Source organism: Chiloscyllium plagiosum, unplaced genomic scaffold (assembly GCF_037043375.1).
Source record: "Chiloscyllium plagiosum isolate Xiang-an unplaced genomic scaffold, Cpla_swu_hap1 HiC_scaffold_16, whole genome shotgun sequence".
Classification (NCBI taxonomy): Eukaryota; Metazoa; Chordata; class Chondrichthyes; order Orectolobiformes; family Hemiscylliidae; genus Chiloscyllium; species Chiloscyllium plagiosum.
In genome coordinates, this window is record NW_028270154.1 from 10118813 (window position 1) to 10145285 (window position 26473).

General features: G+C 43.5%; 1 protein-coding gene across 1 annotated transcript in view; it reads left to right on the forward strand.

Annotated features, from left to right (window-relative positions):
* Nucleotides 1-26473, forward strand: part of apbb3 (amyloid beta precursor protein binding family B member 3) — a 79902-nt gene that overhangs the window by 50564 nt on the left and 2865 nt on the right. Inside the window, exons 8-10 of the mRNA XM_087995033.1 lie at nucleotides 17888-18002; nucleotides 19065-19152; nucleotides 23194-23277. Of these exons, the coding sequence (XP_087851159.1) occupies nucleotides 17888-18002; nucleotides 19065-19152; nucleotides 23194-23277 (287 nt within the window). The remainder of the gene's footprint in view (nucleotides 1-17887; nucleotides 18003-19064; nucleotides 19153-23193; nucleotides 23278-26473) is intronic.

Here is a 26473-nt window from a genome sequence, read left to right on the forward strand (position 1 = left end):
TAACTGGCCTGTTTCCTCACTCTTCCTGAGTAGAGATGTTCCATTTATTAGTTTCCTATCTGCTGGGACCACCTCCAGAATCTTGAAATTTTTTTCAAGTTTGTATCTAATGCACCCATTGTGTTTGTACCTGTCCTATTCAGAACTGGAGGATGTTGGCCATCAGATCCTGGGGACATGTTGAATTTTCATTCTTTGAGTTTCTCTAAACAATTTAATCTGATCATATTAATTGTGTTAAGCTCCTTGGTTACCCTCTATTTGTGGTATGCAATTTGTATCTTATAGACTCACAGAGTCCTACAGCATGGAGACAGGACCTTTGGCCCAAATTGGTCCATGCCAACCAAAATGTCCATCCATGCTAACCCCATTTCCCTGCACTTGGCCCATATCCTTCTAATCCTTTCCTATCCATGTATTTTTCTAAATGCCTTTTAAATGTTGTTAATGTACCCGCCTCAATCACTTCTGCTGGCAGCTCATTCCATATGTGTACCACCCTCTGTGTAAAAACGTTGCCTCTCAGGTTCCCTTTTATTCTTTCCCCTCTCACCTTAAACTGATGCCCTCTAGTCCTCGATTCTGCGACCCTGGGGAAAAGACTGAGTGCATCCACCCTATCCATGCTTCTATAAGATTCTCCTACGTTCTAAAGAAAAAAGTCCTAGTTTGTCCAACCTCTCCCTAAAGGTCAGACCCTTGAGTCCTGGCAACATCCTGGTAAATTTCTTCTACACTCTTTCCAGTTTAATAACATCCTTCCGATAGCAAAGGGGACCAAAGCTGAACACAGTACTCCAAGTGCAGCCTCACCAATGTCCTGTATAACTGCAACATAACTTCCCAATTTCTATACTCAGTGGCCTGACTGATGAAGGACAGTGTGTCAAAAGCCTCCTTCACTGCCCTGTCTACCTGTGACTCCACTTTCACAGGACCTTGCGTCTGAACTCCAAGATCCCTCTGTTCCACTACACTCCTTAAGACCCTACTATTCACCATGAAACCCTGCCTTGATTTGACTTTCCAAAATGCAAGACCTCACACTTACCTGTATTAAACTCCATTTGCCATTTCTCAGCCCACTTCCCCAGCTGGTCAAGGTCCTGCTGCAATTTCTGACAACCTTTCTGATAACACTGTCCACAACACTGTCCTATTTTAGTGTCGGCTGCAAACTTCTAATCATGCCTTGTACATTCTCATCCAAATCAATGATATAGATAACAAACAGCAATGGGCCCAGCACCAACCCATGAGGCGCTCCACTAGTCACAGGCCTCCAGTCTGGTGAGCATCCTTCCACTATTACCCTCTGCCTCCTACCCTCAAGCCATCTTCTGCTATGAAGATAGACACAAAATATCAGAGATTCACCTGCCTCTCCTCCAACCTAGTTTACTGCATCAGGTGCTCCCGATGTGGTCTTCTCTACATTGGAGAATCTGTCTATCTATCTATCTATCTATCTATCTATCTATCTATCTATCTATCTATCTATCTATCTATCTATCTATCTATCTATCTATCTATCTATCTATCTATCTATCTATCTATCTATCTATCTATCTATCTATCTATCTATCTATCTATCTATCTATCTATCTATTTATCTATATCTCTATCTATCTGTCTATCTGTCTGTCTGTCTGTCTGTCTATCTATCTATCTATCTATCTATCTATCTATCTATCTATCTATCTATCTATCTATCTGTCTGTCTGTCTGTCTGTCTGTCTGTCTATCTATCTATCTATCTATCTATCTGTCTATGTCTCCATCTCTCCCTCTATTCCTTTATCTCTCTATTTATCTGTCTGTTGTTTATCTATCAAGCCTTTTTTTTAATCATTCTCATCCTAGACACAAAATATCAGAGATTCACCTGCCTCTCCTCCAACCTAGTTTTCCAAATGCCTTTTAAATGTTGTTAATGTACCCGCCTCAATCACTTCTGCTGGCAGCTCATTCCACCCTCCCGAATCAGCAATGAATAGATCTTCCTTAATGATGTTTGGAATGTAACTTTGCTATACATTTGAATTGTTCCTTAATTTTAAATTGTCCCACTTTATTTACTGTCATCCCTTTTAGCCTGTTTACTCAACAAACCTCAGCCAGTGCTCCCTTTATACTGTAATTAAAAACAAACTATTCCAGATGCTGGAGACTTGAAGCACTTACAGAAAGAGCTGGAGAAACTCACAGATCTGGCAGCATCCATGGAGAGGGAAAAGAGATAACATTTCAGTGCAAGACTCTGCTTTTTATTCTGTAATTGACTTTGTTTAAGCTTATTTGGGACTGGAGCACGCTGCTTTCAGACTTAATGAGGAATTCAGTGCCTTATGAATAGATTTTTTTTCCCCTGGTGTATCTTTTATCATAAGTTGGGCTAATTAACCCTACCTCCTAGATAATATCAGGTCCAAAATAGCTTAAGAACAAAGAACAAAGAAAATTACAGCACAGGAACAGGCCCTTCGGCCCTCCAAGTCTGCGCCGATCCAGATCCTCTATCTATACCTGCTGCCTATTCCCTAAGGATCTGTATCCCTCTGCTCTCTCCCCATCCATTTATCTGTCTTCGTCTTCAATGATGCTATCATTCCTGCCCCTACCATCTCTGCTGGCAACGTGTTCCAGGCCCCTGCCACCCTCTGCATGAAGAACTTTGCACGTATATCTCCCCTCAACCTTTCCCCTCTCACTTTGAACTCGTGAGCCCTAGTAATTAATGCTTAGTTAGTTTGCACAATGTTGGTTCCAGAGATCAGTAACAGAACTGCTCTGCAGCCCAACTTCCAGATCAGTCTTGCCAGTTTCATTTGTCCGGCTCTCATAGGGTTTAAAGTTCTTGACTGTTACATTTTCTTTGCTAAAATCTCCATTTATTTCTTGCTAATGCTTTGACCAACAACAATTGTCGGGGAGGCTGTAAACCACTCCCCATTATTTCTGTCCCCTTTTTATTCCTAATCATCTAATTCCATTTTCAGAGTTCTGAATAATCTTCTGGTTTAATGTATATGGTGTCTCACATTTTTCCAATCAATAATTATTATTTGGTACTTTTCTGAATTCAACCTGCCATGTGTTGTTATCCCTCTGTGTGTCTTTATCATCCTGACGCTTATTATTGCCTTCCCCACTGGGTACTACACTTTTCAAGTTTAATGTCATCAGCAAATTTTGAAATTTGCCCAAGTTTGAATTGTTGGCTGTACATTAAGTTGGGGCTGTGGGACCAGGACATGAGCAGGAGTTTGGGATTTGGGGGTGATCAGCAGGGATCAGGGATCCAGGAAGCCAGCATGACAAAGTTAGCTGTGGGACCGTGAGGATAGCATGAGCAATAAGCAGAAAATAACTTCCTGGAACTACAGTGCTGTCAGGGTCAGGTCTTTAGCGTCTTTCGTCAAAGTTATAAAACTCAGACTTAGAACATGAGGAGGCTGTTTGGCTCTTTGTGTCAAAACTGGTCAACAAATTGATTTTTGGGATTTAGAGTCGTAGAGTCATAGAGATGTACAGCATGGAAACAGACCCTTCAGTCCAATTCATCCATGCCAACCTGATATCCCAACCCAATCTAGTTCCACCTGCCAGCACCCGGCCCATATCCCTCCAAACCCTTCCTATTCATATACCCATCCAAATGCCTCTTAAATGTTGCAATTGTACCAGCCTCCACCACTTCCTCTGGCAGCTCATTCCATACACACACCACCCTCTGTGTGAAAACGTTGCTCCTTAGGTCTCTTTTATATGTTTCCCCTCTCACCCTAAACCTATGCTCTCTAGTTCTGGACTCCCCCACCACAGGGAAGAGACTTTGTCTATTTATCCTATACATGCGCCTCATAATTTTATAGATTTTGTATTCAGGCATCAGCTATCCATCTGAGTAAATATGAAGGTTTTTTTTTAGTCTATTTTTTAGAAACTCTTTAAAATCTACTTCACTGACCAACTATTGGTGATCTGCCCCAATTTATTCAAAGCTGAGATAGACATTGTTAATCAGTAAGGGAATCAAAGGTTCTGCGGAAAAGGCAGAAAGGTGAAGTTGAAGCCATGATAGCATTGAATGGCATAGCATACTTGATGGGCTGAGTGGCCTACCTCTACTCCTATCTTTTATGTTCTTATATCCCCAATGTTGCTCATCATCAAACTCTGTTTCATAATGCTCATGTGAATCACCTTGGGATGTTTTATTAGGTTAAGTATGCTATATAAATAAAAGTTGTTGTTTGGTGATACACATATAAAATATTAATTCAGATGTTCAAATGATTTTATTGATTAATTGATTGATTTTCTTCCGGCTGCCATGGAGACAGAGACAGGTAGAGTCTCTAATTTCTATATCCTTTAAGTATCTTCCAGCATGCCCATCGGTTTAGATTAAAATGTTAGATAATAGATTGTCACATCTAGCGGCACTCGAAGTTTCCATTGATGACTGAACTGTACCAGGGCATCTGTGAGCTCAGTGAATGAGGGAACCCTGAGCTAATAGAATTGAGAAGGAAAAGAGAACGATAGAAAAGGCATTAAGGCAAATGACTGGGCTTTCAGGTGCAGAACAGCAAAAGGAAGGAAGAAAGGCTGAGTTAAGAGAGAGAGAGAGAGAGAAAAGCTACTACTCGCCAACGTGAGAAAGAAGACAATAATAATTTGATTATATCCAAAATCTCCAGGAAATGAGATTAACTTTCCGTGTGGGAGAATGATTTGCATTGCATTTGCTTAACATTGCACTCTTGATTAGCAGCTTTCTGCATAAAGTACAATAAATAAACTCACATTTCAATAGTGTTTTCCTGGTTAAGCAGCATCTCAGAGCATTTTACACCCAATTTGGAACTTGGCATCTGCAGTAATTTAGGGACCTCCGAAACCAAGTTGCACAAATGAAAATTCCACAGGCAGCAAAGTGATAATGATGAGTCAGTTTGTTTTTTTTTGTGTGATGTTGGTTTGAAGAACAACTGGCCAGGGCACTAGGGATAATTCTGCTTCAAATAGCACAGTGGGATTTTTTTCACATCCCCCTCAGTTTAACATGTCATCTCCAAGACCAGCGTGCCCCTCAGTGATTCACTGCAGCATCAACCAGGTCAAGTCCTGGAGCGGAGTCAATAGATGTGAGTCAAGATTAGAGTGGTGCTGGAAAAGCACAGCAGGTCAGGCAGCATCTGAGAAGCAGGAAAATCTATGTTTCGGGCAAAAGCCCTTCATCAGGAAGGGCTTCATCATTCCTGATGAAGGGCTTTCAGGTACAGAATAGCAAAAGGAAGGAAGGAAAGAAGGCTGAGTTAAGAGAGAGAGAGAAAAGCTACTCACCAAAATGAAGGGCTTCATCATTCCTGATGAAGGGCTTTTGCCCCAAACGTCGATTTTTCTGCTCCTCAGAAGCTGCCTGACCTGCTGTGCTTTTCCAGCACCACTCTATTCTTGACTCTGATCTCCAGCATCTGCAGTACCCACCTCCGCCTCAATAGATGTGAGGCTGGAAAAACACAGCAGGTCAGGCAGGCAGGAACTCTCCTGTTTGAACCCACAACCTCATGGCTCAGAGGGGAAGGCCAGCATTCATTGTTTGCCCTTGAAAAAGTAGGGTACTGATCACTGAACCAGCGAGGGCATATCCAGTTTTTTAAAGTACAGAACCCTTACAGTGTAGAAGCAGGCTGTTCAGCCCATCAGGTCCACGCCCTCCCTCTGAAAAGCATCCCAACCAATCTCTGCACCTGCATGTCGCTGGACACTAAGGTCATTTCTCATGGCCAGTCCACCTAACCTGCACAACATTGGATTGTGGGAGGAAGTCCATACAGACACAGGGAGAATGTGCAGTCTTCCCACAGACAGTTGCCTGAGGCTGTAATTGAACCCAGGTCCCTCGTGTTGTGAGGCAGCTGTGCTAACCACTGAGCCACCGTGCCGTCCCACTTAATGAGGGAACGTCGTTCGTGTGAAGTGACTCCTGATCTCTGAAAATGAGCAACCCACATGGTATCTCGATATGCCGTGAATTTGGTGAGGATTTGTGTATTAATGGCAGAAAAGGGAGAACGGGATATTGAATTGGATGAGTGCCATGATCGTATTAAATGGAGTAGCCAGCTCAAAGGGCTGAATGGCATACTCCACTTCCTATATTCTGTTTCTATGTTCCTATATAACAAGGGTAAACCTGACTGTGTGATGCTGTTCCTGTCACAATACAATGTGGACCTTCGTGTCAAAGATCATGGGGGAGCCCTCTGCTGTCTCTTCACCTCACTACATTGGTCTATCTCTGAGAGAGCACAACAAAACAGTGAGATCAAAATTCTGTGAGATGGGCTCTTTGATATCAATGAGGGAGAGTGTATGAAGGTCAGTCCTCACAGTGGCATTGATAAACCAGAATGTGACAAGAAAGACGAAGGGACCATGAAGGTTACACACAATGCTGTTGCCTAAGCAGCATTTTATACATTTCCAGCGGAACCTCCTGCTCTGAAACCCTATGCCTTGGCTAATGAAGGCATGCCTTCTTAACCATTATATCTAACTGTCTTGATACCTTAAGATACCAGAGTACATGATCTTCAGTGCTTCCCAGGGTCTTCTGTTCATTATCTATCCCTTGCCAAGTGCATCACTTCACATTGATGTGGGATTGACTTCCATTTGCCACTGACCAGAGCACCTGACCATCTCATCTATGCCCTCCTGGAATCTAAAGCTATCCTCCTCACCGTTATGCACTGATGTATTCAAGTCTAATTTGTTGCTACATGCCTCACAGACAGCAAAGGCCCCAACACTGACCCCCGCAGAACCCCATTGGACACAGGCCCAGTTACAAAAACACTCGCAACCATCACCCTCTGAAGAAGGGTTACACCCGAAACGTTGGCTTCTCCGCCTCCTGATGCTGCCTGGCTTGCTGTGTTCTTCCAGCCTCCTGCCTGGAAGTCAGTCAACTCTGAATCTAATTAGCCAATTTTTCTTGGATCCCCTGGGGCCTTACCTTCCAGTGCAGGACCTTATCCAAAGTCATGCTGAAGCCTAGGTAGACTGTGTTCAATGCATTGCCCTCAACTGCTTCCTTGGTTGCCTCTTTCGAAAGATTCAATCAAATTGGTCAGACATATTTGCCCCTAACAAAGTCATGTTCTTAGTTAATCCCTGTCTCTCCAAGTGTAGATTAATGCTGAACATCAACCTTGGACACATTCCTTGGACATATTGGAAATATGCAAGGGCTAGGGATTCAGAAGCCATTCTGTCAAAGATACATTTCTGCTGGAAACTTACAAATCTATTTACCCAGTCTACATGTAAATTGAAATCATCAGCTATTATTGTACTACCCTTATTGCATTCATCTTTAGATTCCTGTTTAATGCCATTGTGTAGCTCATCACTGCTGTATGGCAATGTGGAACTCCCATTAATGCTTTCTGCTCCCTGTTGCCTCTTGGTTTCACCCAGACTATTCCACATGACGTCAGCCAGTGTCATTTCACTACAACACAACACTATTTCTTTGTGTTGCTTGTCCTTTCTCATGATTAAATACCCTTGGATGTTTAGTTCCAACTTTGATCCCCTTGCTGCCATGACTCCACAATGGCAATCATTATCTGTTTGTGCTGTTTGTCTATCTTATTGCGAAGGCTCCATACATTTAGATATAGGACCGGTGGACTTGTCTTTTCTGACATTTTTACAGCTTTTTTGGTTGTACTCCATCCTTATTTGCCTCTGGCCCTCATTTCTTCTGCCTTCCACTTTTACTTTCTTTCTTTTCTTCCCATCTGTGTTTCCCGCACTCTTGTCTCCCAGCTCAGTTTCCCATCCCCGCGGCAAGATGTTGCTGTCAAGCTGAAGAAATGTTCTGCCCATTACACAAATGAGTGATGTAGTATATGAATTTCAGTGCTGAGCTGATGCCAGGTATCTACCTGCCAAAGGATGGTGAGTCATATCGCAAGGCTTATCCCTTCAACTGTTTGCTACAAGCAAGGTACTGATTGTACCCAACCAGGCTGTGCCCAAAACATTGTAACACAGTGTCCAACTTTACATAGTCATAGGATCTCAATAGTGTGGAAGCAGGCAACACCAGCCCTCCAAAGAGCAACCCACCGAGATCTAAACCTCCCCCACTCCTATCCCTGCATTTTCTTCCCATGGATAGTCTGCCTAGCCTGCACACCCCTGGTCACTATAGCATGACCAATCTACCCTAACCTGCACATCTTTGGACTGTGGGAGGAAACCCACATGGGCACGGGGAGAACTTGCAAACTTGACACGGACAATCACCCAAGCCTGGAATTGAACCCAGGTCCCTAGCGCTGTGAAGCAGCAGTGCTAACCACTGAGTTAACCATGGTACCATATGTCATTCTATGTGATTATGCACTGGACAATGTTTACTGGATAATCCCAAGCGTATAAAGAATTATGCTGACAACAAATTTAAGATGTCAGTCGGGTTTGCAGCATGGCACACTTGTACAAACTGGAAGCTACATATATAAATACATAGGCCCCTATTCTTTAGAGTCGTGTACATGCCTTTTCAAAAAAACATTCATGGTGATTCACTGGCTTATTTCTCAAAACAATGTACTGACCAATCAGAGTCAACTTACCTGATTCAAAATCTAAACAAAACCTGGCAGCTAACTGTCAATCATCATTCTCCACAGCAATGCTTCTACTAATCAGAGTTCATTTGCCGACAAAACAAAACTCTGCTCTTGTAGAAGTGTTGTTTATTCTCATTTACTGGTGTTCTTGCAAATTGTCCTGATGAATACAAGATGACCAGCTTTGACAAGCAAAGAAACCAAAGTTGCTGGAAAAGCTCAGCAGGTCTGATAGCATCTATGCAGAGAAATCAGAGTCAACATTTCAGGTCCAGGTTCTGAGGAAGGGGCACTGGACTAGAAACATTAGCTCTGCTTTCTCTCTTTACAGATGCTGCCAGACCTGCTGAGCTTTTCCAGCAATTTCTGTTTTTGTTTCTGATTTACAGCATCCACTGTTCTTTCGGTTTTTATTGTCTTTTTTCAGAAACGATAAAAACTTCTGTCCAACCAAAACTGCCACATTATTATCACAATTAATCCTTTATCTAAATACCCATTTCACACAATTACATAGTACCTTATGTCAGTAAATGTTGAACTAATAAATGTTTATAGTCAATGAGCTGGTTCTTCAGTAGGCTCCTCGTGGTGAGAACGATAGTTTGGGAAATCAGTCAATCTGGTACAAATTCTGCAAATATTTAACATGAACAGGCACTCTGAAATACCCACAACATTTTGAAACAGTTTCTCAATAACTCTGCCAGTCCCAATGGGATATGCACAGTTTTATTTCAGACAGGCATGCATTTTCACAATCCCAAACAAAGTTGGACTTAATTATCACCGAGGGGACCTTCCCCATGCAAAGGTCCAGATCCAGAAAGGTTCTTAACTTCACCAAAAGTGGGAAAAAATAAACCAGTCCTTCAGTTCTGCCCCTGTTCACTTCGCTCGCCTCCATACACTGTCCATGCCAACCCATGCAGCTAAATGCCCTCTACATATCTCCTGTGACCTTCATGCTCAATGTCAACTTAGTACCTACATCCACACACCATCGTTTCCTCTCTCACCTATCACAGATTCATACAGCTGTATAGCACAGAAACAGACCCTTCGGTCCAACTTGTCCATGCCAACCAGATATCCTTAATTAATCTAGTCTGATTTGCCAGCACTTGGCTCATATCCCTCTAAACTCTTCCTATTCCTATACCCATCCAGATGCCTTTTAAATGTTATAATTGTACCAGCCTCCACCATTTCCTCTGGCAGCTCATTCCATAATCACATCACCCTGTCCATGAAAAACCTGCACCTTAGGTCCCTTTTATATCTTTCCCCTTTCATCCTAAACCTATGTCCTCTAGTTCTGGACTCCCCCAACCCAGGGAAAAGACCTTGTCTATTTAACTTGTCCCATGTCCCTCAAGATTTTATAAATCTCTATAAAGTCACCTCTCTGCCTCCGACACTCCAGGGAAAACAGCCCCAGCATATTCAACCTCTCCCTATAGCTCAAACCTTCCAATCCTGGCAACATCCTTGTAAATCTTTTCTGAACCCTTTCAAGTTTCACAACATCTTTCCTATAAGAGGGAGATTGAGTATAATGGATTAGTGCAGCTTCAACAACTCTCAAGAGACTCAACGTCATCTAGGTCAAACTTGTCTGCTTTTTTGGAGCCCATCAAACATACTGAACATAGCAGTCCCTTCGCAGCACAGGGGCTTAATAGCAGAAATGTGAACTCATTACTTGGTGCACAACAACTACTCCTCAAAACTCCTGAGACAAAACTTTGCAAACCTCTGACTTTAACTACCTAGAAGGGTATGGATGGCAACAACACCACCTGCAGGTTCCCCTCCAAGCCACACACCATCCTGATGTATCACTGTTCCTTCACTGTCACGGGTCAAAATCTTGGCACTGCCCCTGAGCAGCATCGTGAGCGCACCCCGTGAGACTGCAGCTAATCGTCTCCAGTTTTTCAAGTACAATGCTGGCCTAGCCTTTGACACCCTGGGAATGTATGAACACAAGCACATGCATATGAGATGAAAAGAATGTAGTTCTTTTGCTTATATTTTTATCTTGAAGACCTGGCTCTGTTGAGAAAACCACTGATATTCATAAAGGCACATTTTGACAAGGTTAGACAAAAAGCATTGGAGGCAGTCCAGAGAAGGTTCACCCAGCTGACAGGTTGAGTAGGTTGGCCCTGTACTTATTAGAATATAGAACAATGAGAGGCAACATGACTGAACCATACAGGATTCTTAGGGGATTTGACAGGGTAGAAAATGTGTTGCTGGAAAAGCGCAGCAGGTCAGGCAGCATCCAGGGAACAGGAGAATCGACGTTTCGGGCATAAGCCCTTCTTCAGGAATTTGTTGACAATGTGGTGGATAGGCTTTGGGGAACAGTTAGGAGTCAACACAATGCTGCAGGTCTGGAGTCACATGTAGGCCAGACTGAATAAGGATTTGACAGGGTAGACCTGGAGAGGTTGTTTTCTCTTGTGGGAGAACCGAGGACCAGAGGGTATCATTTCAGAAAAAGGGATTCTTGACTTGAGAGGTGAGGAGGAACTTCTTCTCTCAGGTGGTTGTGAATCATTGAAATCCTTTACCACAGAGGGCTGCTGAGGTTAGGTTGCTAAATATATTCAAAGTTGAGAGAGAGATTTTTTAATCAATAAGGGAATCAAAGATTATGGAGGAAAAGCAGGAAAGTGGAATTGAGCATTGTAGGATCAGCCACAGTCTCATTGAATGGCAGAGCAGACTTTTAGATTAGATTAGATTAGATTACTTACAGTGTGGAAACAAGCCCTTCGGCCCAACAAGTCCACACCGACCCGCCGAAGCGCACCCACCCATACCCATTCCCCTACATTTAACACTACGGGCAATTTAGCGCGGCCAATTCACCTAACATGCACATTTTTGGACTGTGGGAGGAAACCGGAGCACCCGGAGGAAACCCACGCAGACACGGGGAGAATGTGCAAACTCCACACAGTCAATCGCCTGAGGCAGGAATTGAACCCGGGTTTCTGGCGCTGTGAGGCAGCAGTGCTAACCACTGTGCCACCGTGCCGCCCAAAGACTTGAAAGGCTGAATGGCCTCCTCCTGCTCCTATGTCTTATTGATACTTCTTGACAAGTTGGAATTTGTTGACAATGTGGCGGATAGGCTTTGGGGAACAGTTAGGAGTCAACACAATGCTGCAGGTCTGGAGTCACATGTAGGCCAGACTGAATAAGGATGGCAGATTTCCTTCCCTGAGGGACATTAGTGAACTAGATGGCATTTTATAACAATCAACAATGGCCTAATGGTCACCATTACTGAGACTAGCTTCCAATTCCAGATTTATTAATTAAAGATGTTTAAATGCCACTGGATACCATGATGGGAATTGAACCCATCTCTCCAGATAATGGCCTGGAACTCTGGATTACTCTTACAATGACATTGTTGTCTTCACCAGTCTAAAATAAAAAATAAGGTGTTTAAGCAATGAAGGAATTGCACAATTATGAACATTTCAGTACATAAATAATTACAATTGTAAATTAAAAGGCTTTGTAATTACAGAATAAAAATGAATAGAGTACTGCATTGTATTTTGTACTAAACTTCAGAGATCATTTGATATCAGTTTGAGTTTATTCAATTCATGATAACTTACTGGGCCTCTTCTGCACTGTATGGCTCTTAATATTGGAAGTAGAGGATTGGGCCATCTTGTGATCTATTCAATATTCTTATTACTGGAGGGCTGGCCTTTCTCCTCAATTCCACCATGCATTTGTCAGTGTGTGGTTGTGGTGAGAGGTAGTGGTAATGGAGTTAGGGATTCATGAGCTCGCTAGCACAGTCCAGGCAAGACTCTTCCTGCTTTTTGGTCAGAGGAATTGTTTGGTTGAGTCAGTACCTTTGGTACATGTTACATAAGATTAGGAGCAGTGCTTGATTCTAAATACTTTTGAGCTTTTTCCGTGACCTTCAGTAAGTCTTGCATTTCAAACTGGCACTATGTTTTCACAGCGATATAACTAATGAACATAGTGAATCAGTCAGCTTGAGAAAACAAAACATTTTTAAAAAAATTATGAGACATGGACATTGCTGGCTGGGCCCAGCACTTATTGCCTGACCCAAATTGCCCCTTGAGAAGTTGGTGGTGAGCTGCCTTCTTAAACCACTGCATTCATTTTATAGAATCCCTACAGTGTGGTAAAAGCCTTTCGGTCCAACAAATCCACATCAATCCTCCCAAGAGTAACCCATGCAGACTCATTCCCCTTAACCTATATTTACCCTTGACTAATGTATCTAACCTACACATCCCTGAACACTATGGGCAATTCACCTAACCTGCACATCTTTGGATTGTGAGAGAAAACCAGAGCACCCGGAGGAAACCCACGCAGGCACGGGGCGAATGTGCAAACTCAGTGGCCCAAGACAGTCGCCCAAGGCTGAAATTGAACTTGGATCCCTGGCACTATAAGGCAGCAGTGCTAACCACTGAGCCACCATGCCGCCCTCTCCCCCCCCCCCCCCGTCATGTGCTGTAGGTTGACCCACAATTCCTGTAGATAGGGAATTCCAGGATTGTGACCCAGTAACAGTGAAGGAACAGTGATATATTTCCAAATCAGGACGGTGAGTGGCTTGGAGGGGAACTTGCAGGGGGTGGTGTTCCCATGTATCTGCTGCCCTTGTCCTTACAGAGGGAAGTGGTTGTGGGTTTGGAAACTGCTGAATTTCTACAGTGCCTCTCATTGATGGTACACACTGCTGCGACTGAGCGTCAGTGGTGGAGGGAGTGTACATGGACGCGGTGTCATCCAAACCCGGCTACTTTACTTCTTTTTAAGTGTTTGATGTAATTGGTGATAACATATGAGGTCTCTTTGAATGTAGATTCCTAATAACCTATGACATGCTCATTAAGCAATGTAAACACAGTCTAATTTGATGACAGGGCGATCAGTTAATTGTACATGAAACACAATTCCGTCACATTCAATGTGAATAGGGATTCACCTATTCATTAACCACCGTGACTGCCCCTGTCATGTGAGGTGATGTATCAGTTTGATTACGATGCTGCAGAAAGTTCAAGTCATTCATATAGTTACAGTAACACATTGACACAGCAATATTGGTGCAGACATTGTTTAGGATGGTGAAAAGTATAACAGGACCTATTTAATTCCTTCATTCCTGATGAAAGGCTTTTGTCTGAAACGTCAATTTCCCTGCTCCTCGGATGCTGCCTGACCTGCTGTGCTTTTCCAGTACCACTCTAATCTTGACTCTGACCTCCACCATCTGCAGTCCTCATTTTTGTCTAATTCCTATGGAACCCCAACGCAGTGTTATTCAACAGGAAGTACTCAATTTATATACAACATATTGTAGTCCTCCCTTAAGAATGTCTGCACACCTAATGGGCAGGATCACTCCTAATTGAAGGAGGTTGATGAATGCAGTGTAATGAGCTACATGGTCAAATGCATTGCTAAAATCATTTACACAAATGTTGATGTTGATGCTTTTGTTATATGAACATACCATCTGACAGCGATTAAATTATATTACACCTAAATGGCCTTCATTCCAAATCAGAGAAATAATGTTGCTGTCATCTGAATCAACTCACTATACATCGACCAAGAGCTTAATAATCTCCAAAGATCTCCCTCAAGCAATTTTGATTACATAAATTTAAAAAAACAATTTGGACTAAATTTGACAAGAACTCGAAGAATTATAAATGTAACTGTTCAGAATATTGTTCCTACACTGCGAAGAGGTGAGTGGAGATTTATATGAGGAACATGGATTTACAGACATGCAGAAATAGATCAATGAGGGGACAGACAGAGGCAGTGAGAGGGACAGACAGAGGCAGTGAGAGGGACAGACAGAGGTAGTGAGAGGGACAGACAGGCTGAGGCAAGTCAGTAGATAGACACATGTTTGAAAGGAGATGCAGATGCAGTGGGCCAGGATGGGACTAGAACAATGTTCTAACTCCTGTTCTCTTCCTGTGACCCTCTCATGACCCTCTGAGTTGAGGAGTCCTCAGCCTTCCAAGAGGAACAGTATAACACCCCAATTCTACCCCAGTCTCTCACCATTTTTACCATTTACTGGTTGCCCCAGACTGGAAAACAAACCTGTCAAAAGGTTCTCCGGAAAATCATGGATATAATTGAGAGGAACCTGGGTCTATTTGACTCCACTGATTTATCCTTGAGGATTTGTACATTGCTGTTCTTTAAGTGTCAAAATCTTAATAAAACCCCACATTTTTTGATCATTCTTAGTTACCCCAGAAGGGGATGGTAGGCTTTCTCCCTGAATAGCTTCAGAACTTGTGATGCTCTATAGGATGGTACAGTGGCTCAGTGGTCAGCACTGCTGGCTCACAGCACCAGGGACCCAGATTCAATTCCACCCTCAGCTGACTGACTGTGTCATTACTCAGGGTGCTCCAGTTTCCTCCCACAGTCCACAGATGTGCAGGTTAGGTGGTTTATCCATGCTAAATTGCCCTGCAGTGTCCAGTTATGTGCAGGCTAAGTGGATTAGTTATGGATTGGGTCTAACCGAGATGCTATTCAGAAGGTTGGTGTGGATCTGATGGGCTGAATGGCCTGCTCCCACACTGTCGGGATTGTATGATTCTATCTATGAAGGGATAAGCAATAAAGGACAAGGGCAGTAGATAAAGGGGAAAACCACCATCTCCAGGTACCCCTCCACACCACTGACTTGGAAATATATCGCCGTTCCTTCACTGTTGCTGGGTCAAAATCCTGGAATTTCCTCCCTCAGGGCATTGTGGGTCAACCTGCAGCAGGTACTCTGCAACATTTCAAGAAGGTAGCTCACCCCACCTTCTCAAGGGGCAACTAGGGATGGGCAATAAATGCTGGGCCCAGCCAGTGACACCATATCCCACAAATGAATAAATAAAAATAAAATGCTAGTTAACAAGGTGTTTGGTGTTTTAGCTTTGATTAACAAGGGGATTGAGTTTAAGAGCCACAAGGTTATGCTGCAGTTCTATAAAACCCTGGTTAGACCACAACTGGAATATTGTATCCTCATTATAGGAAGGATGTAGATGCTTTGGAGAGGGTTCAGAGGAGATTTACCAGGATGCTGCCTGGATTGTTTATGAACAGAGGTTGAGTGAGCTCAGGCTTTTCACGCTGGAGAGAAGAAGGAAGAGAGGTGACTTGATAGAGGTGTACAAGGTAATGAGAGGCATAGATAGAGTAGATAGCCAGAGACTTTTCCCCAGGGCAGAAATAGCTGTCACAAAGGATCATAATTTTAAGATGATTGGAGGAAGGTAAAGGGGAGATGTCAGAGGTAGGTTCTTTACACAGAGAGTGGTGGGTGTGTGGAATACACTTCCACCGGTGGTAGTGGAGTCAGAGACATTAGGGACGTTTAAGTGACTGCTGGACAAGCACATGGACAGCAGTAAATTGAGGGATGTGTAGGTTAGGTTGATCTTAGATTAAGATAAATGCTCGGCACAATTTTGTGGGCTGAAGGGCCTGTACTGTGCTGTACTGTCCTGTGTTCTACGTAAATCTCGAAAGTCTTTTGCTGCCTATTGTGATATTTGGATATTGGTCTGTTATACACAGTGTGTGTTGGCAGATTATAGACAGACTATGGGATCTATGGGTTTTTATTCCTCATGAAGGGCTTTTGCCCGAAACGTCGATTTCGAAGCTCCTTGGATGCTGCCTGAACTGCTGTGCTCTTCCAGAACCACTGATCCAGAATCTGGTTTCCAGCATCTGCAGTCATTGTTTTTACCTTATAGACAGACTATGGGCAGTTTATAGAACAGAAATTCACCCAAAGATCGGCACCGATCAACCTCCTGTAAGCTGTCCATTAAGCTCAAGCTTTTGCTCAAACATTTTCCACATGGCTTGGGATCAAATTTAATTTGGTCACTGCACCTTGATACATTAAAGATGCTGCCTCAAAGCAAGTCGTTGTCGTCTAGGTTAACGATAATGAAGCAGACACACTGTAGATAGCAAGATGATTCACTATAATGTATTTTTCAAAGATATGGGATGTATCTTCTCAGTGTGGGGTCACTGTAGGGTGTAGATAATAGGGACTGCAAATGCTGGAAATCAGAGTTGATAATACCTGCCCTTCCCGCATCCAACTATCACCATCCTGCCTACCTTTACCCCAGCATCACCCCCTCCCTCTATTTATTTCTGAGCTCCCTTCCCCCTACCAAGTCCTAATGAAGGGTTCTGACCCTCTGGTGCTGTCTGACTCACTGTGGGATGTATCTGCTCAGGGTGGGATAGTGTGGGATGTATCTATTCAAGGTGGGATACTGTGGGATGTATCTACTCAGGGTGGGATAGTGAGGGATGTATCTGCTCAGGATGGGGTCACTGTGGGATGTATCTGCTCAGGGTGGGATAGTGTGGGATGTATCTGCTCAGGATGGGGTCACCGTGGGATGTATCTGCTCAGGGTGGGGTTACAGTGGGATGTATCTGCACAGTGTGGGGTTACAGTGGGATGTATCTGCTCAGGGTGGGTTACAGTGGAATGTATCTGCTTAGTGTGGGGTTACAGTGGGATCTATCTCCTTAGTGTGGGGTTATAGTGGGATGCATCTGCTCAGTTTGGGGTCACTGTGGGATGTATCTGCTCAGTTTGGGGTCACTGTGGGATGTATCTGCTCAGTTTGGGGTCACTGTGGGATGTATCTGCTCAGGGTAGGATAGTGTGGGATGTATTTGCTCAGTGTGGGGTTACAGTGGGATTTATCTGCTCAGTGTGGGGTTATAGCGGGATGTATCTGCTCAGGGTGGGGTCACTGTGGGATGTATCTGCTCAGGGTGGGATACTGTGGGATGTATCTGCTCAGTTTGGGGTCACTGTGGGATGTGTCTGCTCAGTGTGGGGTTATAACAGGATGTATCTGCTCAGTTTGGGGTCACTGTGGGATGTATCTGCTCAGTGTGGGGTTATAGTGGGATGTTTCTGCTCAGTGTGGGGTTATAGTGGGATGTTTCTGCTCAGTTTGGGGTCACTGTGGGATGTGTCTGCTCAGTTTGGGGTCACTGTGGGATGTATCTGCTCAGGGTGGGGTTAACGTGGGATGTTTCTGCTCAGTGTGGGGTTATAGTGGGATGTTTCTGCTCAGTGTGTTCACTGTTGAATCTGTCTCTTTCCCCCTGTCGAGTAGAGACTTTGCCTATGTTGCCAGTGACAAGGATACGTGTATGTTGAAGTGCCACGTTTTTCATTGCAACACTCCTGCCAAAGCCATCGCCACTGCCCTTCATCAGATGTGCTCCCAGGCAAGTCCTCTTCAATCCTTCACCAACTAACCTACAGCTGGACTGGGTTGTGTTTATCTTGCCTTATGGACCCTTCTAACTACCTTGTATTATGGGGGTGTGAAGATCCCATTATGTGCATGCCTTCTGGCACAGTGGTTGTGCCCCTGCCTCTGAGCCAGGATGCCCAGGTTCAAGTCCTACCTACTCTCCAGGTGTGGCTATATCTCTCTGAACAGGTGGATTAGACAGTATTTATCCTGTGAGGTGATACATGATCCATGCTTGTGCAGCATTGGATCAGTGAGTAACCTCATGAAACCAAACGGGTTGTTGTGATGCAGTGGCAGTGTCCCTATCTCTGAGACAGGTGGCCTGGTTCAAGTCCCACCTGCTCCAGAGGTGTGCCTGTCATAAGGCTGTATGATATAGGAGTAGAATGAGGCCATTTGGCCCATCGGATCTACTCTACCACTTGATCACAGCTGATGTTTCTCAATGCCCTTGTCCTGCCTTCTCCCTATAATCCTTGGTCCCCTTACTGATCAAGAACCGACCTATTCCGTTCTTAAAGATCCTCAATGACTTGGCCTCCACAGATTCCCCACCGTCTGGCTGAAGGAATTCCTCCTCATCTCAGTTCTAAAGGGTCGTCCCTTCACTCTGAGACTGTGCCCTTGTCTCTCCTACTTTTGGAAACATCTTTTCCATGTCCACTCTATCCAGGCCTCTCAGTATTCTGTAGATTTCAATCAGACCTCCCTTATTCTTCGAAACTCCACTGAGTACAAACCCCGCGTCTTACCAGTTTAACTGATCTGTGCACATATACACCCAGCTCCCTCTGGTACTGCCCACATTTAGAATTGTGTTGCCGATTTCACATTGTTTTTCAATATTCTTCCAACCAAAACGCATCACCTAACACTCTTTGTTTTGAACGTCATCTGCCACCTATCCACTCACTTCATCAATTTGGCAATGTCCTGTTGGAGTTCCATACTCCCACCTGTTCAATCCAGATTACAAACTCAGTTGTCTAATGTTGTACTGGTATCTTAAGTCTTCTCCAACTCATTGCAGATCATGGCAGAGCGAGCAATTAACAGTGGTTCATCGAACGTTCCGGGAATGGAGGACAGCATCTCCCCAGTGGACCTGCCTCTACAAGGTACCTTTTAATCTGAATGTTCATTTCCCTTATTGAGGTAGGCAGCTTCACAAGGGAGGAGAAAGCTTATGCCTGAAACGTTGAGTCTCCTGCTCCTCGGATGTTGCCTGACCAGCTGTGCTTTTCGACAGCCTCACAAGTGGGTTGCGTATCATTGAGCTGTCAACAATAAAGAGCTGAAAATGTGTTCCTGGAAAAGCGCAGCAGGTCAGGCAGCATCCAGGGAACAGGAGAATCGACGTTTCGGGCATAAGCCCTTCTTCACTTTCTCCTGTCAACAATAAAGCAAACCCCAGAATTGAAAACAACAAATACCGGAGATCACAGTGAGTCAGGCAGCATCCGTGGAGGGACAGCAAGCTAATGTTTTGAGTCTAGATGACTCTTCGTTTAGACTCAAAACATTAGCTCTCCGCTCTCCATGGATGCTGTTTGACTCACTGTGACCTCCAACATTTTCTGTTTTCAGTACAGATTCCAGCGTCTTGCAGTATTTTGCTCCTAAAGCCCAGAATTGCCAAGTACCTCTCTGTCTTTTGACTTGAGGATGGACTGATAGTAACATGGCCAGCTCACAGCCTGAGACATCTAATGTCCTTGTCTATTGTTTCTCACTAGGTCTGTTTCAGGGAATGTTATGAATTAGCTACCTTTATTATCAGGTACCAAGAGACTGACGAAGTTGTACAGGACATTGTGAGGCCTTTTCTGGAATACAGTGTCCAGTTCTGGTCACTCAGTCATAGGAAGGATATTATTAAGCTGGTGAGGGTTCAGAAGAGATTTACCAGGATGTTGCCGGATGTGGAAGGTTTGAGTTATAAAGAAAGGCTGGATAGGCTGCGACTTTTCTCACTGGAGTGTAGGAGGTTGGGAGGCAACCTGATAGAAGTTCATAAAATAATGAGAGGTACAGATAGAGTTAATGATACTTGCCTTTTTTCTCGGATGGGGAATTTCAAAACAAGGTGGGAACATTTTTAAGGTGAGAGGAGAGAGATTTAAAAAAGACATGAGGGGCAAATATTTTACACAGAGGGTGGCTCACGTGTGGAATGAACTTCCTGTTGATGTGGTGGATGTGGGAACAATTACAATATTTAAAAGGGATTTCGATAAGGACATGAATAAGAAAGGTTTGGATGGAGATGGGCCAGGAGCAGGCAGGTAGCACTAGTTTAGATTGGGATTATGTTCGGCATGGACTTGTTGGACTGCAGGGTCTGTTTCCGTGCTGTGTGACTTTGTGACTCTACATAATCTTAATTTTTAAGCAGGATTTGCATAAAAGTGAATAAGGAACAAAAGTGAGCCACTCAGCCCTTTGAGCCAGTTCCACCGTTCAGTCAGATCATGGTTGATCTAACTGTAACCTCGAGTCTACATTCCTGTGTACCCCAATAATCTTTTATCCCCTTCAAAGATCGTTCACGAGGCTTAAGACTAAAGGTGTGGTCCCTGAGTTCCAAGAAACAGACTTTGGAGAATGTCCAGGCTTGCTGGCAGGAAATGATGGCATTTCCATCAATGGTAATGATTCAAATTGGGCAGCCAAAAATTATGAAGACCACCAAGATCCCTCTTCTCCCTAATATTCTTCCTGATAACCTCTGCTTTGTTCTAACTCTTGATCACAAGTGAAAAATAGCACCCTGTATAAGACTAGGCAAATACCAGAGTCAAACATAACAGTAAGAGTTGATCTGGTTTCAGCTGCAGAAGATGATGAGCTGTCATCGTCCACAGTCACGATTGTCTTTGCTCAGTGGTTAGCACAGCTGCCTCACAGCGCCAGGGACCCGAGTTCAATTACAGCCTTGGGAGTCTGTCTATGTGGAGTTTGCACGTTCTTCCCGTGTCTGTGTGGGTTTCCTCTCACAGTCCAAAGATGTGCAGGTTGGGTGAATTGGCCATGCTAAATGGCCCATAGTGTTCAGGGATATGTGGGTTGGGTGGATTGATCAGGGGGATATGTAGAGGAATAGGGAAAGGGTTTGGGTGGGATACCCTTCAGAGAGTCAGTGTGGACTTGTTGGGCCAATGGGCCTGTTTCCACACTGTAGGGATTCTATTCTATCTGCAAGTTTAGAAATAAACAAAAATTACAACACAGGAGCAGCAATCCATAGCCCAGTAAGTTCAAATTGGTTTTCACTCTCCATGGCAGCAAATTTAATCTCATTTACCCTCCGTTTTCCAGTTTCACACTAACCCCTTTCTCTTCATCCTCGTTTCCAATCTCATCCTGAATGTTGACTCAATTTCTGCCTGAACGACTTACCCGGGAAATAAATCCAGAGCCTCCCAACTCTCACTGTGGGGAAATTTTAACACTCACCGTTTTCTAAACCCCCTGTGTTTAATCTTGTGTCTGTGGTCCCGTAGTTCATACCCTTTAGTGACCGGAAATTGTCTGCTTCCGTTCTGTGTGGTTCTATCGGTAAAAGTCCCCATTGAGAGCCTTTGGGTTGTAAGAATGTTATATGTGGAAGAATGTAAATGAGGTGTGACAATGTGAAATTGGGGTCCAAGTGAAGTTAAATAAGACACTAGATTCAGGCTGTGTTCACACTGTAACTGCATAACTGTCATGGGAATACATGATAGAACCTTCAAATAATACAGGAGGCCATTGAGCCCATCATGTCCTATATTGGCTCTTGGAAACAGCTATCCCTTTTCTCACCGTTAGAACAACGCAAATTAAGGGAAGATGTGATTGGAAGTGATGATAGGATGGGACAAGGTTCACAGGAGCCGACAGCAGTCAGTCGCTCAGGAGTCCAGGCAAGGGGTCATGGATAAAGAGATATAGGACAGAGGGTGGGAGACACAAGTGGAGATATTAGAACCAATGTCCAACACTTGTTGAAAGGAGTAGACTTGAAGGAGTAAAGAATGAGTGTGGTCAGAAATTTGAGAAGTCAGCATCTTTTCCCCAGGGCAGGGGAGTCCAACACTTAGAGGGCATAGGTTTAAGGTGAGGGAGGAAGATATAAAAGGGATTTGAGGGGCAACTTTTTCAGACAGTGGGCGGGGCGTGTATGGAATGAGGAGATGGCGGAGGCTGGTACAAAGACAACATTTAAAAGGCATCTGGATGAGTATATGAATAGGAAGGGTTTAGAGGGATATGGGCCTAGATTAGGTTGGGATATGTGGTGGGCATGGACGCATTGAACCAAAAGGTCTGTTTCCATGCTGTACATCTCCATGATTCTGTAGTTTCAGAGAGAATTCCAGAACCTAGCATCCAGGCAGCTGGAAGCATGACCAATGATGGTAGAGCAATGGAAACTGGGAATTCTCTACCTGGGAGCCAACTTCCAGGCTATTGATGCAGCTAAATGCCCACAGTGATCAAATCCAGCATGGGACACACTGGCTCCTACACTGCTGCTGGTGGAGAGAGGAAGGCAAGTGGTGCAGAAGAACAATAGGAATATGAGGAGGCATAAATAATGATGGTGAGAGAATTAGAGAATATGTAAATTGAACATTTCCTCAGGAGAATTAATTGGGAAACCGGACATGATAGGATGGAAAGTAAATAAAGAAAGAGTTACATTTGTGTAGTGCCTTTCCCAGAAATTGGGATTCTCTCCAGCCAGTGAAGAAATAACTTTAGATATATTGTCACTGTTGTTGAGTTGGAAGTGCAGCAGTAAATTACAAACTATCACGAGCTGAAGTGTGAAAATGATCAAGTAATCTGTTTATTGTGGTTGGGGGATAAATATTCACCAGGATGCTGGGTATAACTCTCCTGGTCTTCTTTGAGATGTTACCGAGGGGTAGTTCACATCTATCTGAGGTGATCCTTGTGTATCTGGAAGGCTGGGGCTCTGCAATGGAGCATTAACCTTTACTATCACGCTCAAGTTCCGAATCTCTGACTCACAACAAGAGAAGCTATGGCTGATGTACGAGTGTCGAGTGTAGGGGCTGTGGGATGAGACTGAGTGGATGGGTACACTTTGTGATAGTGTGATGACACAAAGCTGTAGACTCTGTGACCAGCTGCTTACCTTTCTTTTCCAGTTGACCTCCTGGAGACGGTGAGACAATCCGTGCAGAGGTTTAATGTCCAATACATTGGCTGCCTCCCTGTGACCAACTCAATGGGTGAGTCAATCTCTTGGTGAAGACCAGCCCCAAACTGCAATTATAAAATCTACAATAGATTGGGAGTCATTCATGACATGATGAGAAATTGAGATCTTTGGGATGTGTCTTACTATGGCATCAATTCCAGACCAGACAGACTTGTACTTTTATACAGTTACATGACATGATAACACAGAATCATAGAATCCTACAGTGCAGAAAGAGGCTATTCGGCTCATTGAGTCCACACTGATCCTCTGAAGAGCATCCCACACAAACCCAGCCATCACCCTAACCCCATAACCCTGTATTTATCATGACCAATCCATCCAACCTGCACATCTTTTCCATGTGATGTTCCATTATAAAATTACCAGTCTGGCCTTCAGTCATCCCTTATTATTGTTACATGTACCTCAGTACAGTGAAAAGTTTTGAGTGCATTAAGGCAGACCATACCATACAAAGCGCATCCGGGTAATAGAGCAGAACAAATGTAAGTCGGAGATATTGCAACCCTTTTCTGAGGAAGGGTCACCAGACCTGAAACGTTGACTCTGATTTCTCTGCACAGATGCTGCCAAACCTGCTGAGCTTTTCCAGTAACTTCTGCTTTTGTTTCTGTACCTATTCGAGCTGAGTTCATTCTTTGGTGTCATTCCCAATCCTAGTATATTGTCGAGGAAACTGCTTTGTCTGAGACTCTGAATCGTTTCAAGAAGCTTTTTGTCGTGACTTCACAGAGAGGCTGCCTCACAGCACTCTCTCTCTCTCGAGCTGAACCGTCAGTCTATACCTATGCAATGATACAAACAGCCTTGCTTACATTTCACACTTCACAATATTCAAGATAAAGATAAGCAGAGTGCAGCTACCGTCTTGTTGGTCAAGGTCAGCGATGCTAACGAGCTCAAGAAAACCCCCCACTAACGAGCCTATGATACAGTCCCTCTATTTCATCAAATTATAATTGCACAACCTCAGTCCTTATCTCCAGCAATATTTTTCCACTAGAGAGGCTTAAGGCCAAGATACTTTTTACCTTGGTCAAGTATCCCATCATGCAGCAGTTTGCCAAGTTCTTACTACTTCCACATATATAGTTGATTATGGAAATACACTGACGTTCTGATCATTTGTTGAGAACTCAGATATATTGTTGTTACCAGGTCATTAATACTTCTGACAATTGTGATGCAAACCCCCTTTAGCACCTGAATTGTGGGGAGAAATCTTGTGAGATACAACACTAGTGAATTCTGGACCATCTTCTTCATGTATATTTGCGATAAGTATTTAAAAAGTTGCTTATTTTCATAGTGTTTCATTAATTTATATGTATATTATTTATGAATGAAGTCTTTTTGTGTGAGTATTCATTATTTTTAAAGAAACAGTTAAACTTCCATATTGCTTTTGTGTTCAATTATCCTGTTCAGAGATGGAGCAGGTGGGACTTGAATCTATGCTTCCTGGCTCAGAGATAGGAACATTACCACTGCACCACAAGAACCCTCCTGATTATTTCAAAAAGTTTTTTTCTTTTTTTTGAAAATCCAGAAGTGTTTTTATACACAACTGAACATTATGTTTTTTCAATCACTAAATTCCCTGTGGTGTTTCTCCTTCTAGTAAGCGTACCAGTACAACGCCCATGTTTTCCAATTGATTAATTTTCCATGTCAAGGGTAATGCAGAGCATCCAAGGTGAGGGAGAAGGAGGGAACAGGGAGGTGATAATCAACATGAATGACGGTGCATTCTTCTGAAAAGGAAGGAAATCATGTTTTGGCTCTTATTGTGTGATTGAACAGAGCATGCTCCCTCAAAGACCCAGCTTGACATTTTATTTTTGTTTAAATTGAGTTCAAAATCCATATTCTGCCATTCCCCCCCCCCCCAATATTTTTATCTCTTGTTTTATGTAATCTGATGTGAGGTGTGACAGACAGGTTGAGATATTTTCTAATCACTCTATACAGAGACATTATGACACCTCTCAGGGGCAGATGGGTCTTGAACCCAGTGCTTCCTAGTCCAGAGGTAGGAACACTACCACCACACCAAGGAGCCCTAAATTGCAACATTTAAAAGGTATCTAGATGAGTGTATGAATAGGAACAGTTTAGAGCAATATGGGTCAAGTGCTGGCAAATGGGACTAGATTAATTTAGGATATCTGGTTGGCATGGGCAAGTTGCACTGAAGGGTGTATTTCCATGCTGTACATCTCTAAGACTCTAAATGGCTTCTTTAAACCCAGCTGTTTAAAAATGTATTTACTTATCAAAGTAAATGAAAATGTTGTTTTTGATGGGAGATAATGCACTCTAGCCCCTGTGGTGCCCTCTAGTTGTGGAAGGCTGTTAGCATTCTCATGGACACTGCATAGTCTCTGTCCAGGGCACAGAAGCAACCACAGGGAAGCTTGATTTTATATATTTTGAAATCAACCTATTCAGAGATTTAATTCCACACCTTTGGAGCTGATGAGATTTACAACCCAGCCCTCCTGGCTCAGTGGTAAGGACACTACCACTGCATCACAAAGCCCTCCTATTTTCGTTTTTGTTATATTCGGAATTGTTACCACACACAGCTGAATGGCTTTTTGTATCCCGCCACCAAATCAACTGTGTAACTTTTCACTCATTATCCACCATCACTAAACCACTGTGTTTCCAATTAATCAAATTACATGCAATGGCTGGGGAGTGTAATGCTGATCACCGAAGATAATGGAGTCCCCTCCTTTACAATCCATTCAAGGCAATTAACGAGTCACCAGGACACATCATTAATTTTTAATTGACCTTGAGCACCTGACATTCAATCTTAATCTAATAAAAAGATTTGCACACAGAGGTGAGGGGATGCCAGCCCACATGGGGATCTGGGTTCAAATGCTGCTATGGCAAATGGTGGCATTTGAATTCAATAAATATCTAGAGTTGATTGTCAGAGAAACCTGTCTGGGTCACGAATGTCCTTTAGGGAAGGAAACTGTTGTCCATACCTGGTCTGGCCTACATGTGACTCCAGACCCACAGCAAAGTGGTTGACTCTTTATTGCCCTCTGGGCAATTAGGGATGGGCAATAAATACTGTACTAGCTAGCAATGCCCTCATTTCTTAAATGAATAAAGGAAAAATAACTCAGACATTTTATCAATTTCTCTTCCATCGAACAGACTAGCACATCTTACAGCTTTAT